At 41.1% G+C, this 16,008-nt stretch overlaps 1 protein-coding gene across 9 annotated transcripts in view; it reads left to right on the forward strand.

Annotated features, from left to right (window-relative positions):
• atp2b2 (ATPase plasma membrane Ca2+ transporting 2) overlaps positions 1 to 16,008 on the forward strand; it is a 166,515-nt gene that overhangs the window by 64,511 nt on the left and 85,996 nt on the right. For 7 of the 9 annotated variants that reach the window (XM_059538272.1, XM_059538270.1, XM_059538268.1 and 4 more), the window contains exon 2: positions 14,222 to 14,782. In XM_059538272.1, the coding sequence (XP_059394255.1) occupies positions 14,584 to 14,782 (199 nt within the window). In that variant the 5' untranslated portion in view covers positions 14,222 to 14,583. Of the gene's footprint in view, positions 1 to 3,661; positions 3,781 to 4,033; positions 4,153 to 14,221; positions 14,783 to 16,008 lie in introns of those variants that run through there. The other 2 variants (XM_059538265.1, XM_059538266.1) reach the window with 2 other exon arrangements.

The following is a 16,008-nucleotide window of genomic DNA, read 5'->3' on the forward strand; positions in this document are numbered from 1 at the left end:
GGCTCAGATTTGACATTTTGGACACAAAATTTTACAGAGTACAGAAAATTCCATGTTATGTGTTATTCAACTCAATCTTAATTGGTTAAAAACGACTTAAATTGGTCTCAACAAGGTGCAATCTGACCCAACACTACATCTATCAACATCCAGTCACTCTTCCGGAGCCCCATAGGAGATGCTAGGGCCAGCATGCAATGGGCCCACAATCTCTCTCAGAAGCTCAATGGCACATGATGTGCTGGAGGAATGGGAGGTCCATGTGGATTGACCTGGCGAATGACCGAATCAGTGGTAAACAGACCTGTGTACCATTACCTCAGACACATGTTATTGACTGTGTAGGATTGGCTCATGCAGCGCTTGTGTCCCATGTGGATACATGCATGTGTGCTCCAAAACATCTATGAGTATGAATGAAGCTGTGTTTGTGTACCAGCTTAAATATATTTTTAGGGACAAATTTGTAACCAGAAGTGACCTAAATATCTGGCAAAACCTCCCTTTGTAGATGTAAAACAGGTTAGGTTAGATTTAGGTTATACAGTAGTATTTATAACTAGCTGTATTTTAAACCAATAGAAGTCTCTTGAATATCCCTTAGAGTGATATATAGCGACAGATCAGAAGTGTGCTCTAGGTAGGTTTATCTGTTTAGTAAGGGTTAACTCAGGAGGTGAAGATAGATGGTTTGAATGGAGTGTGGATTTTTGATGCTGTTGTCTTTCTGTCTCCAGAGAGAGAGAGAGAGAGAGAGAGGGAGAGAGAGGGAGAGGGAGGGAGAGGGAGAGAGAGAGAGAGAGAGGGAGAGAGAGGGAGAGAGAGAGAGAGAGAGAGAGAGGGAGAAAGGGGCTCAGAGCAGCAAGATCTATTTCTGTATTCCTTTTTAATTAACATGTAATTAATCTACAGTGTTTTGTTCTTATGTTTTTTTTTTAATTACTGCAAATCGTTTTTTCCATCCGTCCGTCTGTAAAAAAAAAAAAAAGAATAGTAATAGTAAAATAAAAAAATAACATTTGGAAAAAAGAATACTACTAAGTCTACTGATAATAACAATATAAAATGGTTGAAGGATTGTTGAGATGCTGGGTTAATGAATATTAATAACATTTCCTGTGTTCGCTTGAACTGATTTGCTGAAATCAAAACAGGGTGATATTTGGTGAGTGCCAGCCAATGAGACTGGTGTTTGTTTAGAAGTTCCACCTACTACTGAAGGAACCATTTTCCTTCTACTGATAATACCAATTAATGAATAATTCTAAATGAACTGCTAAAATATATTTCTGCCTAGAATTTTGACAGAAATATACAACAGAAAATATTATTTACATTTAGTGCTTCAATTCTGCATGGTATGTTAGAGTATGACTCTCTCGCTCCATCTGTTCAATGTGTGGGAGAAACACTGAACACTTTAAACCAAGCAACAGTGTGACGAGTGGGGCGGGGCCAAGAGCCGTGGGAAAGGGGCGAGGCCGGTGGCGTTAATGATGATGAGCACCTGTGCCACTCACCGTATCGACCCCCTCGAAGGAGCTCTGGAAGGACAAAAGGAGGAGTGACGACAGTGTTGGAAAAGAGAGGGCCAGGCCTGGACTATATTGTCTTGTACTGTCTGTGCGTAACAGTTGCACTATTTTCAGTTTTGTGTTTATTTTATTATTAAATGTATTATGGGAAGTCGTGGCCTAATGGTTAGAGAGTCGGACTCCCAGTTGAAAGGTTGTGAGTTCGAGTCCCGGGCCGGCAGGAATTGTGGGTGGGGGGAGTGCATGTACAGTTCTCTCTCCACCTTCAATACCACGACTTAGGTGTCCTTGAGCAAGGCACTGAACCCCCAACTGCTCCCCGGGCGCCGCAGCATAAATGATGAACACTGCTCTGGGTGTGTGCTCACAGTGTGTGTGTGTGTTCACTGCTCTGTGTGTGTGCATTTCAGATGGGTTAAATGCAGAGCACAAATTCTGAGTATGGGTCACCATACTTGGCTGAATGTCACGTCACTTTCACTTATTTAAATGTTCACCCGTTCCTGCCTCCTTCTTCCCCGAACAACGAACTTTGTTACAAACAGCAAGACGGGCAACTTCACACTAGACATGCAGTGCACTTACTGACAATAACTGAAAAACCTGTTCAGGCCCATTCAGGCTACTGAATTTAAGAACTGAGTAACAGGTCAGTAGGTAAAAATCTAAATATATACTAAAATAAATTCACTTAAGTAACAATGAATTAATGTCCCTTTATTAGACTATGGAAACATTTTATCACATTCAAAATACTTTGAACTTGTATTTTTTTATTTTTTTATTTTTGGGGATCTGGTTTTTATCCTTTATGTCTTTAGAAAAAGTCCTGGTTGCTGTAGGGGTATTTAGTGATGAGTGACTTTTGATGAGGTCCACACTGGTTTCACAAGTGAATATAATCAAGCATCTTGCCAGACAGTCTTCATATACAGACATTTGTGAAAAAGGGTCATGAATACCATGATGCCACCTTTGCAACAAGTCAGTTCATGAAATGTAATCTCGGCCAGATACTCCAAAGTCAACTGTAAGTGGTCTTAATGGAAAGTAGAAGTGCTTAGGAACAGCAGCAACTCAACAATGAGGTGGAAGACCAGTCACAGAGCAGATCCCCGAGTACTGAGGTGCCTGGTGGGAAAAAGTCTCTAATACTCTGCTGATTTCTATAGCTGAACATTTGCAAACTTCCACTGGCATTATTAATCCTCTCAACAACGACGGGAACTCCATGGAATGTTTTTTTTATGGCCAAGCAGCTACATGCAAGCCTAACAATCACCAAGTACAATGGCAAGAGTGAGATGGAGAGGTGTAGAGCATGCTGAAAATGGACACTAGAGCGGTGGAAACCTGTTCTGTGGAGTCATGAATCATGCTTCTCTGTTAGACAGTCTGATGAGTGAGTCTAGGTTTTCTGGATACCTTGAGAATGTTTCCTGCCTGACTGCATCCTCCTGACACCTGTTGGGTGAAGTTTGGAGGAGGAGAAGGGATAATGGGTATGGGGCTGTTTTTCGGAGGTGGGTCGACCCCCTTCAAAGCATACCAAGACATGGAAGTCCGTTTTCTATTCCACCCTGCGTTCCATTCAGAACGGCTCATTCCTATGCCCTAATCCCTTCAAAGGGTTTACCCTCCAGAGTGAGAGCTTTGAAGGGTTGAAGGGTGTAGGGGACCAAACAACTGTTCCTTGCAGTGCCCTTCTGCGTCATCAACCCACACCCATATGGAGGCACCGTCATCATGAAAAGAATCAGCACAAAGAATCATGGGGGGGCCGAAGTGTCCATCAGTTGTACCCTTTGAAGTCCTTCATTCCGAAGGGCCCTTTAAAGTGGGCAGTTTAGAGAATTTCGGTTTGGAACGACCCTTCAGTATGGCAGCCATGATTGTTTTCACTCCGAATCTATCTATCTATCTATCTATCTATCTATCTATCTATCTATCTATCTATCTATCTATCTATCTATCTATCTATCTATCTATCTATCTATCTATCTATCTATCTATCTATCTATCTATCTATCTATCTAATCTTGTTCCCATCTCTTCATGTCTCTCTCTCCGTGTTCTGCAGGGTTCACTCCCTCCCTCCTCCTCCTCTCTCTCTCTTTCTCTCTGTCATTGTATTGTGTAGTATGGTTGAGGCTGTGTGTGTGTGTCTCTCAGTACAGATGCTGAAGGGTGATTTCTCTTCTTTGTGACTCACAGCGTTGTGGATTTGACATGATCGTCTGGTTCAGTAAGTAAAACTCACCTATGCTATTAGTGGCGCATCGTTTCACAGTTAATGCATGTTTGTAGCGGCGATCCTCAATGCGGCGTGCAGGAACGTGGAGCAGCTGTGCTGAAATACATGTGTGTGTCTCTGTCCTTCAAATGCAGAAGGTTGGTATGCTGGCAGGTGGGGACACATTAGGTTTCTCCCCGTGACTCAAACGAGTCCGCGGAGCTCCTGACCAGTGTCACAGCTGTTTTTTCTCCTCTGAAAGCTCCAGTTACAGTTGAATGGGATTATGTCAAAGCTCTCCTACATGGGTGCCCTCATATCAGATTTTGCTGCCAAGCGGTGACGGGGACGGTTCCTGACGCTGTTGAGTTAAACCGCTTCAGAGTAAGTCAGGCGGTGTAAAGTTTGTCTTGCAGATGTAGATTTTTGACGTGGGCAGTGAAGGATGTTTGGCGGTGACCTCCAGAGTAGTAGCTTCACTGCGACAAACAAGTTTTTTTTTAAATGTGGATGATGGGCTGAATAAGAACACGAGGGGGATCTCATCTGTTCCGACGTCCGTGACATTGACAGTAGTGCTGTGGATCATTGTGTACTAAAATCTTAGCCGAAATGTACTATTACAGCAAACTTGTTATGAAGATAACATGCATGTTGAAAACATTATATTGAGGTTTTATGCAGCAATGTAATATCTGAACAGGTTAAGCTGATTTCATAAGTGGTGGACAACTGCATGCTCAGCATTTTAGTCATGCATTAGGTGTCATATGCACAAGCACTTCAGCTGTAAATGTGTGTCTGCTGTAATTACTGCAGAAATTGACTTCTGCTGCTGCTGCTGTGGCTCGTCCTTCATCATGCCCGGCAGCAGGAGGCTCACTCATTACCCACGCGTGTGGGGGTGTATGATTGTATCTGTAGGGGATCAGGTTAGTGCATGTTGCATTCTGATGCGTCATCCCTGCGCACATGTGCTGGACGCTCATGAGCCCACAGCTGGGCTATGACAGACAGAAGTGCAGCCCTCGGTGCTGGATCGTCTGTCACACGGAGTGTATGCGGCGCGGATGAGGTCAAATGGTTTGCATTATCCTGGAGGGATCTTTTTCTCTTTTATTCACAGCTTGTCTTTGTGTTTGTGCACAGAGTACAGTATTAATCATTAGCTGAGGCACTGCAGGGTTTTGAGTGGGTGGGGGGCAGCTTTGTGATCTACCACCATTCAGTACAAATAAACCTTGCTAAGGCATGCTTCATTATTATAGGCCCACTATGAATCGCTGTTGCATCAATTCTGTAAAAAAATTAAATAAAAAAATATATAAAAAATGGATGCATTTCATATAGTTAGGTACATTCAAGCTCTAAATGACCGGAAATACAGTACAATGCTGATCATTATACAGTGTTTGAATTGTAAATAGAAGTAGCAGACATATAATAATGTAGCTTTTTTATTTTTAAGGTTCATAATTTTAAACTTCAGCGTGTCATCCTGAAGTAGGGACCCTAGAAACCAGAACATCTCAGAGACTCAAGCTAAATAGATTGAAAACACTTAAGCCTGAAGTATACTTCGACCATCTGCTTTGCACGTACAACAGCGCTTGCGCAAGGTGACTGGCAATATGCACAGTTGCGTTGTACTGTACATTAGTTGAAGAGTGCAATACAAAACAAAATAGAAGAAAAACACATAGTATATCTTTCGCTTCATTGTTGTTCTAACTGTGCATTAAATGGCAGATTCTCTATTTTCTTTTTCTGTCCTTCAGAGCGATTGTCCTGTGAGTGAAATGACTCAGTGCTGCCCTCTGATGTCTGGGAGAGTATAAAAAGCTATTATACTCTGCATGTGTCGCAGAATGCAGAAAATGAAGTATTTTAGAAACCACCTTAACAACAGCTAGTGACTAAAAAACCCTCAGAGCACATAGCCACCGCATATCAACATCCTGGCATAGTGGCAGTGAGTTCTGCGCACTGTATGTCCTGCATGTTTAGTCACATAATAGTTTCAGGATTTAACAGCAGTTGCTTTTGCAACAGGGCAGCTTCTCCCCTCACACACATCCCAAGATGCTGTTCTTCACATCATCAGCTCTGGTTTGACACATGAATGGCATGTAGTTGTTGGAATCTCATAGGCTCTGTCCCAAATTTTGCACTTAATCTTGTCTTGCTCACGAGCGCCCCCTCAAGTGTCCTGTCATCTAGCCCCACAGCAGTCCACTACCACACAGCCAATGCGGCATTACGTCACCAAAGCGTGGCCTCAGAGGTGGACTTGGGCATTGCAATGAAATAGGCAAATGAATCTGTTTGTTTTCTGTGAGTAAATCTATAGCAGAACTATTCACACACAACTAAAAAATAATTTGTTCATTTACTCTAAATCCAGTCTTTAGTAGTGACCCATACTCAGAATTTGTGCTCTGCATTTAACCCATCCGAAATGCACACACACAGAGCAGTGAACACACACACACACACACTGTGAGCACACACCCAGAGCAGTGTTCATCATTTATGCTGCGGCGCCCGGGGAGCAGTTGGGGGTTCGATGCCTTGCTCAAGGGCACCTAAGTCGTGGTATTGAGGGTGGAGAGAGAACTGTACATGCACTCCCCCCACCCACAATTCCTGCCGGCCCGGGACTCGAACTCACAACCTTTCGATTGGGAGACCGACTCTCTAACCATTAGGCCACGACTTCCCACCTGCTAACTGCTAACTGCTAACTGCTAACAAGCTGCTAACAAGCAACATTGTTCAGTTGTGTGAGTGTAGTAGCTGGTTTTAGCTTCTGTGGTAACAGACTTGTTTTTCCAGTGAATAGTGGTGTAAAATGGTTGTTTTTGTCATAGCGAGTGATTTGCTTGCAGCTTTACAGCTAAACAACAGTCTCTAAAAACTAATTTTCTTAAACTTTTTTTCATATTAAAAGTCTGATTCAATATGCACAGACCATTCATTTGAGCAATAGGAACTCATGAGACATGTGACTTTCAACCCATTACTTTTCTAGATTGCTCCAGGACTGATTTCATGTATTTTTATATCAAATAAAAAATATATAAGTGTGGTAAATTTTTTTTAAGGCACTTCAGTGTCTATAACTTTTAATATTTTCGAGCATTATCAAATCTGGTTGATAAAAAGTAAAGCCCAAATGTTCTTCTTTCTAAAGACACCACAATTATGTTTGTAACACACTGAAGTAGGAAACTGTTACAATTATAAGTTAGTTAGAGCACTTTCAGCTGTGAGTCCCATAATGGGGGGGGGGGGGGGGGGTGGGGGGGGGGGTCAGGTTAACAGGTTAAAAAACAATGAAAAATACTTTTTCATGGAATACCTTGTAACTTAGTGAGATACGGGTTCAGAGCAGCTTCCCAAACACTGTCAGCTTCACGTGAGGATGAGAAACGCTTTAAACATGCACAGTATCAGTACAGTAGCTGTCATGTTAGTCTGTAATTGAACTGCATTGCTAATCTCTCTTAAACTGCCATAAATCGTCATTTATCGTTTATAGCACATGATTCACTGAATGAAATATGATTCATGCAGCTGTTATTGTGAAGTCATACTGCAGTGAGATGAAATTAAGTTATCCGAGTCATTAGAAGTTGTGTGAAAGCTTTACATTGCAATAATTGTGCTTGTAAATAAACATTAAGATTATCATTTATGAGAATGCCAGATATTTTTATTGATAGCGATTCACAGTGCATCAAAGGTGGAATTCAGTTTGGGATTCAGTTTGACACAAGCAAAGGTTGAATGTTTGCGGCTATTTAAGAACGGCTGACCATCTTTAGCCCTAAAGGGTGCATGATATTACCACAAGAGTACATACAGTATTACTATCTTGAGAGTACAAACTACTCCAAGGTGCTAATATTCACCCTTTGGGGTAAAGAGGGTACAAAGGTGTTTCTTTTGAGGGAACTGCCCCAGTGCCAAGCTGGTAGTACCCTGAAGCTTTTTCTGACAGTGAATTAACAACTCCATTCTAAGTATTAAATGTTTCATTTCACAAATCAATATAAATTTCTATACAATTAATAATAAGTAGCAAATACACATAGGTAAATACAAATCCCTAGTAGTGCAGCTTCTGATCTAATGTGCAGATTCATGGAGTTAAACAGCATGAGGAGATGAATTCTGTGGACCAGCTTGGACAACATATTTAATATTTCATGTGTTTGTCAGATCTGCGTGCGTGCTTTGACACGTTACAGAGAGCACAGTCTGAATAGTCAGCTCTTCTGAAGCTGTTCTGCTGTAGAGACGCTGGATCAATACGTCAGTCCTCAGATGCCCCGTCATGCTTTGTCATCTCATGTATTCTCACCAATGGAAAACAGTTTGAACATATTTGCAGTTCTTCTAAAAACACTTTCTCTTTAACCAAGGCTGAACTGGGAGGAGAACGCCTGACAGATAAAACACTAACTTCATTAACCAAAGAGACTCTTCGGTACATTTGACGTATTTCACTGCATTACCTGTATCAGAAGAGCCCACCTGAAGTCTCAGCAGAGCATACGCCACAGAATATCCCACAATGCAATTCAGGCCAACTTGATCTATCTCCAGTGTGAGAAATAAACCAGTTTTTATGATGCTTTGTATCCCTTTTGATCCATCATAAGTGAATGGAAAATAGCAGCAGGCACATAATTCAAAACCTCTTTTGTGGTGATTTTTGAGTGAACTGTCCCTTTAAGATGTAGACGGTTCCTCTGATCAGAGATGTTGCAGCATTGCAGTAGTTTATTCGGATGTTGCGCAGGATTGCATTTATACATTTTAAATGACTTGAACTCAAACAGATCATCTGTTCTTCCCATTTACTTTACTGACAGAAATCGGTCCACGCCAGCTGTGTTTTAGATGGAGCTGGTCGCATGTCGAATTGAATTGATTTTTCTGGCAAACCTGAGAGACATTTTGCCCCCTCACCACACTGTGAGTGTCCTCCCATGCAGCCGTATCTGCAAAGCAAAGGTGACATTCTCTGCGGTAGATCAATATGCACCGTCAGCAGATAATGGAGGCCTGGGGACTCTCAGACGTGACATCTGAGAGGGCTTTCACTGAGCCGCTGGAGGTCCCCTTACAGAGAGACTGGAGGCAGGAAGTGACATGTCTGAAACGGATCCCACCCATCACATGAAAGGGCAGCGCGCCGCGGCTCTGCTCTTCAGCTCATTCCAGCATGCATCTTGCTATCATTCCTGGTTTAGATGCTTTTCTAAATAAAGCTTAAAAATACTGTTTGTCACACAAGACAAACTATTTGAAATCCTGTGTCAATGCTTGCAGGTTATTCTAATTAAAAACCACCACTGTCCTCACAACATTCAGTGTTAACGCTCTTTAAAAGTCATTTAATAATCCTCAAGGAGAGAAGCCCTGCTCATAGAAGAAAGACACTGAGATTAAATATGGGGAAGAAACCTGGGGCCATTGACATTTTTCACATTATCTTCATCACCACCCAACTACTGTAGTCATGAACAAATCCATTATTTAAAATAGAAAGTTTAGTCTTGATTAATGTTGTTTGTAAATTTAGTTGTTGTTGTTCATTGTTAATTTATGTTAGGGAAAGCTTTAATAGTAAAAATCAGTAGTATGTGTAGAAATTAAAAATTATAAACAACTTCTGTATTTTTATTTATTATTACACACTACTGTTTAAAAGCATGGGGTATATACAAATGTATTTATTTATTGACAAGGACACATTAAATTAAACAAAAGTGACAGTGAAGACATTGAGAATGTTACAAAGGTTTCTTTTTCTATATAGCTTTATTTTAATAATAAAAAAAATCACACTTTCCACAAAAGAAATAAACTTGCCCTAATTATGTACACACCTTATGGACACCTTATCTAGACCATGCATACGCACTCTTTTTCCTGGTGTGAGAAAAGTAATGTAATAAGGAACGATTTTAAAATCTGTTTTGATTTCAATATACACATCTACATTAAATATTCCATTCTCATTAATAGAGATAATTACTGAAAATACATAGTCATTATGCAGAAATGAAGCAAAAATTATATGAATTTAGACATATATTTAGTGAATGCGCTTGATCACTTTTTCCGTGGCATGCTGTTTTAATGACAGCGAAGAGTGCTGTGCACAATAATTAATCTTTAATCTAAACTGTAGATCTCACGCTACGTAGATCTCAGGTACGCTTGTACCTGTAACGGCGTTAAATGCGGTGTCACGTGGATGGGAATATGCATAGAAATGATATGCAGATGAGGTTATGCATAGTAAAACTAGGCGTTGTAAGCTCCATATATGGTGATTTCGGTTAGGGTTAGGTTAGGGTCAGAAGCACCAAATTCTCTAGATGTGATTGTATGTGTACACCTTCACATGTTTGGGCAGCTCTTTCACCAGCGCTGGCATTGAGAGACAGGATGCATTAAGGTCTTGGCGGCAACAAAGGGCGATTGCTCAAGCCGTGGTATGCGTGCAGTCATGTGAGAGACATGGCGTGTAATATCCAGCACTCTCCGTAAAGACCTGACAACCCCGGAGTGATCCGCAGCGACAATCTTCAAAAGACCCTCTCTCACCATGGACAAAGGAGGACTCTTGGGAAGAAAAGGCAGCGTGGCTTGCAATCTCTTTACCCTTTACACCAAAATGACTTCCAGTGGCACCCTTTTATCCACAACTATTTGTTTCAAAAATAGCCCCGTCTGTAGGGAGATCTTCACATTCACAAGATCACAACCCAATTAGAACTTGCCACACAGACAAAGAAAACCTTGGATTGTGTTTAAGGAAATATATAAAGTGCGTCTAAGAGAATGTGGTAGTGAGCTCTTTGTACAGCCAAAAATTACAATTCTGCCATCAATTACTCGTCATCGTGTCATTCCAAAACTGTTCAACATAAAAGAAGAAACGGTTAAGATTTGCTTTTCTAATTTAATGTGATTACACAACCCAGGCTTGCCATAAAAAAGTGTCTATGTTGACGTTTCTTCAAAATGACATTATGTTGGAAAATAGCTCATGACATGGTATTGTATAAGGAACCACATGAAAATAAGTCTTTATTAATCGATAATTTGCCTTGTTTTTTAAATAATAAAAAAAAAACTAATTGTTTCTCCAACTGTTGTTCATTTCTGCAGTGAGTTGCATGTATAAGTTCGTTTTGGGAGTTTTGCAGAAATGTAGGTAGAGGCATATTTTTCTAGTGAGCCTGTGTTATAGACAGTTACAGTGCTGAAGTGTTTAAGACTCATGCAGTATGTTTAGAATCTGTATATTCCAATCTGTCATATATCTACATTATTTGTAGCTGCATGACAAGCAGTGGTCAGTACGATTCTCCAAATGTTAATTCAGTTTGGGGTAAAATACTCCCTCAGTGTTCAGGCAGAAATGAAAGGAGCAGAATGTTCTAGTTTTCGTATGTTGACAGTGCAGTGTTGGAGAGATCGCTGTGCTCGGTCTGATTCTCTCCACTCGTCATTACCGCCATCATTAACGTCTCTCCTCATTTCACATGGTGCAGGGTGCGTCCTCACCGCCTCACTCCTTCTGCAGATTAGAAGGGAATGGTGATGCACAGTTACAAGCTGCATGTCTGTGCACACACATCTATCTATCTATTTTTTCTGTTTTTGAGCACAAACACACATGCACACCAACACAAAAATAATGTAAAATATGTTTTTCTATAATTTAAATACCTGAACGAACCAACTGACTATGAAGATTTTAGGCACAAGTGCTTGATATTGACTCACATTGCTCGACTGTAAAACTGTGAGCAGTAAAATGTGACAAAATTAGCATTTTGTAATGGTAAACCACTACTCACTGGAAAACTACAGTCAGATTACTGATAAATGCAGTTAGAAAGTACCATTGTCTAACGCTGCAAAGTGCACAGACATCACATTGTGTCCCATACTGATTGATTTCACATGTAGAGGAGTGTTTAAACTAACAATTACTTTACATCTTCATGTTCATTTACAATTAAATGTGTCTCATTAAATAATTACAGGTCTACATTAATAATGAAAATGCCCGCACTCCCTCGGATTGCTCTAGCATGTCAACTATTATATTACTCATTTGAGGATGGCTTAGGAAAGAGCAGCTACTGAGAAGAAATACTGATCAGAGAGAGGAACCGAAAAGCATAGAACGGGATAGCACCATATTAAATTTTTGAAAGGAAGGCTAAACAAGGCTTTGATGGACAGAAGTACGGTGGATTATATGGTTCATCTTCCCAAACGCTCTCCAAAGACATTGTATGTTTTGAGATGTGATCGAGCGTCTATCTCTCACAGCCACATCTTCATCTGTGCACAGTTCAATGCTATCGATCCTGACAAAGTCTGCAGTTGGAAGGATTCTGCTAGAAAGGCTGTTATTAGAAACGATAGAACACAAACACACACATTCCTGTTGCCTTTTGGAGGATGCATGGGCTTTGGGTATGTCATGAACTAGAACCAGACGGATGTTTGAATAACTGCTAATCAAGGCACTTATCTGTGTGAGCTCAGCTATATATTTAGACAGCTGTACAGGTTTATGTTCAGTCATAGATTGTCACATTAGAAGCCTGGAAGAATCCTCCTGTACTGTATATTATTACTAATAAAGGAGCTAAAGCAGTTCTGATAAGACAAGTGACACTCCTCACGTTGCTTTGGAATTTCTTGCATATGTTTAGAGGACGTCCTCAAGGTCTGAAGTTTCAACTTGTAACTTGTTTTGTGCCTTGTTTATGTTCTGAACGCATCATTTGTCTTTGTCAGTCTTATTCTTTGCTTTCATAAATCATAACATAATTAGACTCGGAGTGCAGGTGTTCTCTGGGATGGTTTGTCACCTCATTTACAGCGATAGCATCATGTGCTGATAGCAATATCTTCCTGAAAGCATTGTTGAAATATTGCGCATGGAGTTGTCGTGCTGTTGGGTAGTCTGTTCAGATTATGCACAGTGTTGTTTCACAGTGATGACGTGAGAGGATCTGTATTATCACCTGTAGTACCTTCTGGAGGACTTATTGTGCCTCCCTGAGAGACAGTACCTTGGCCTTCATTGGCACAGCTGGTGGAGCTGGTGTTTGGGAACAGGAGTAGATATTGATTAGTGCTGAAGTATTAAGTTCTATAATTTTCTCTTTAAAAATGGTACTGATTTTCTGTCCTAGCTGTTTAGTCTTCCAGATAGATTCAGTCAATTATCGTGTGTCTGCTGATGGATTATGGATGGGTCAGGTTGGTTTAGGTTGTGTTGGTATATAGCTAGTGTGTTGGGAAGCTACTTTAAAATGAACTGTATAAACTATATTTAGTAGATAGTCCAAAATTTTACATAAAGAAACTTTTTTTTCTTCTATTAAGTAGTACAAGATTAACAAAATTAAGAAAATTACATGGAAGCTATTAAAGAGCTGTTACAGTATATGCATTTAACTTCATATACAAGATGATACTCTTTAATTGGGCAGTTACAGCATTAATTAAACATGGGATGACATTAAAAACTGAACTTCATTTTGACTCATGAAAAAAGGACAGAGGGGCTAAAATCTTTTATTTAAAAGAGCACATATCATAAAGACTTGCTCTGTGGTAAAGCTGTCAACACAGCAACATGATTCAAAAGCGTGTTTTGTCACGCTACACTGTTTTTAAGTTGGAAACTGTAGCTTGTTACTGGAACAGTGACACTATTTTTAAAACCACTGAGCTACTGTTACACTGCTTCAAAATGTAGCAAGTAGCGTCATTGGCCTTAGATCACTACTCCCCAACTATGCTTATAAATGCTGCAGTTTCCAATGCATTTAACAACTATTTGTGGCTTTGTGTGATTTCAGAAAGTGATAAATGTGAGAATTGCCCTACAGGATGTAGCAGCATTAGTTAGCTGGTGTTCAAATGCAGCACAAATGCATTAGCGTGGATGCATTATATAATTCTTTACCATTGCCAGCTCCCCTCCAGCTAACCTTGCTGCAGTGTGGGATGCATTGCCTGCATTTCTTGATAGCGCCAAGCCCTATGATGCGCTCCGCAGTCTCGTTCAGATCACACGAGCAGTGTAAACGCTCACATGTCCCTCCAATATTTACATGGCTCTGTATTTAGTCAGAGAGCGATCAAAGCGCAGCATGCCACAGCTATGCATGTGATGAATAGAATCAAAGGAATAGATGGACAACCCCCTCTGTGTGCAAATGAAATGCATTGATGACACAATGCTGCGCGCCTTGCTTTCCTAGTACCTCTCTCACTTTTGTGCTGCTTGCACCTCTGAGAAACACTCATGCTTATCTCTCTCTCCCTCCCTCTCTCTCTCTCACCCTCCCTCCCCTTCTGTCCTCCTCTCTCTCTGTTTCTCTCTCTGTCTCTGAAGGAGTAATGGAGCAGATCACCATGTAGACAGCATCCGTCGGGAAGCAGGTAAAATGGGAAACCACATACGGAGAGCTGTCGGTCTGCAGCCGTGGTGAGCGCAGACGTGCTCAGGACCTCAGCCGGGATCTCACGGATGGCTGTCGCGTAACGCAGAGGAGCCTCTTGTCAACTGCGGACAGCGGACAGGATCTGTTTTCTTCATCCTCCTCTCTCACCTCCTGTTCTCTCTTGCGTTACTCTTGTTTTTTTTAGACACCTGTTCTCCAGCTGCACCAGGGACTCCTTCACTGCCCCGTGTGGCATTTTCTCTATTTTTCCCATCCGCTTTAAAGAAAAGCTACCAAGCAATACTCAGTCACCATGGGTGACATGACAAATAGCGATTTTTACACCAAGAACCAAAGAAATGACAGCAACCATGAAGGGGGATTTGGATGCTCGCTCATGGAGCTGCGTTCCCTCATGGAGCTCAGAGGAACGGAGGCGGTGGTCAGAATTCAGGAGGACTACGGAAGTACTGAGGGACTGTGCCAGAGGCTGAAAACCTCGCCGACAGAGGGTGAGTGTGCGCTCTCTCATGCAACCTTCACAATCATCCCACATGAACTCGCTCCCGAACGGTGACACTCTTTCAAATGCTAATCATTTCCATTCCTGTATGCTGTGAGATCTCTCAGACACGTTCTTCCCCCTCAGACCTGCTGCTGATGCTGGTTGGCTGTCTTGCGGAGTCATTAACTAGGATGTGTCTCCCAGGCAACAGTACAGGGGTCAAACTAAATTTGCTACTTTGTACAATGATAGTGTTGCTGGGTAGAAGAAGCCATGCATGCTTCTCCATATGGTTTTAATTACAGATGCAATGACTACAGGATGCATTTTTGCGCATTTTCTCGCATTGAAAATCAGCCACATCACCTTTAGAGCAGAAAGGCACTTGCTTGCGTCCGTGTGTAAAATGATTGGCGTCTTCATTGTTGCATGATTCGTTATGAACTGACAGTGATGCGTCTGTGCTATCCAACGCATGCACCATTCGATATTCTCCTATCGGAAGTGTCAAAATTTAGCTTAGTTTGGTATGTAGCTGTGTGTGATATATGTGTAGGACTAGATAGCTTGCTATAAATGTCATGTACTTCCCGTGTTCCACCATATTGTGAATTCAAATGACTTCTAAACTGTTCTTCTGTAGATGTGTTCCCCACAACCATGCTAGAGCCCTAGATTGATATATATGTCAGCCTGGAGGACAGCATAATCTAGCCTTCTCTGCAAACTATGTGTTTGGTCTGAGTGTTAGGAACATGTTTAGGAGCAGGCTGTTGATCTGCTCTGCTGGAGTGACTTGTGCTGACACCCCAAGTGTGACATGATAATGAAGACAAATGGTCACATCTAGTCTTGTTAATAAGCTTAGCAGTTATGCCTTCTCTCTCAGGACACAGTCACCACTACCCAACAATGACCATTTAGCACTATCATACACCACTACCTGAGATTCTTTCTCCCCTTTTCACTAGTTCAGTCCATTTTGAGTCAACCTAAGAAGCACTATCATATGAAAGATGCTTCAGAAAGAAATGTTTAGCAGCTTAAGCCACTCACAGACATACCCCCTCCAGTTACTTGTAACAGTAATGCATTACAATATTGCGTTACTCCATAAAAAAGTAACTAATTATCTACTTAGTTACATTTTATGGAAAGTAATGCATTACAATACTTTTGCATTACTTTTTTGTCACCTGGGCCGGGTTTGCTTATTTATTTTTAATAATAGAA

Source organism: Carassius carassius, chromosome 44 (assembly GCF_963082965.1).
Source record: "Carassius carassius chromosome 44, fCarCar2.1, whole genome shotgun sequence".
NCBI lineage: Eukaryota > Metazoa > Chordata > Actinopteri > Cypriniformes > Cyprinidae > Carassius > Carassius carassius.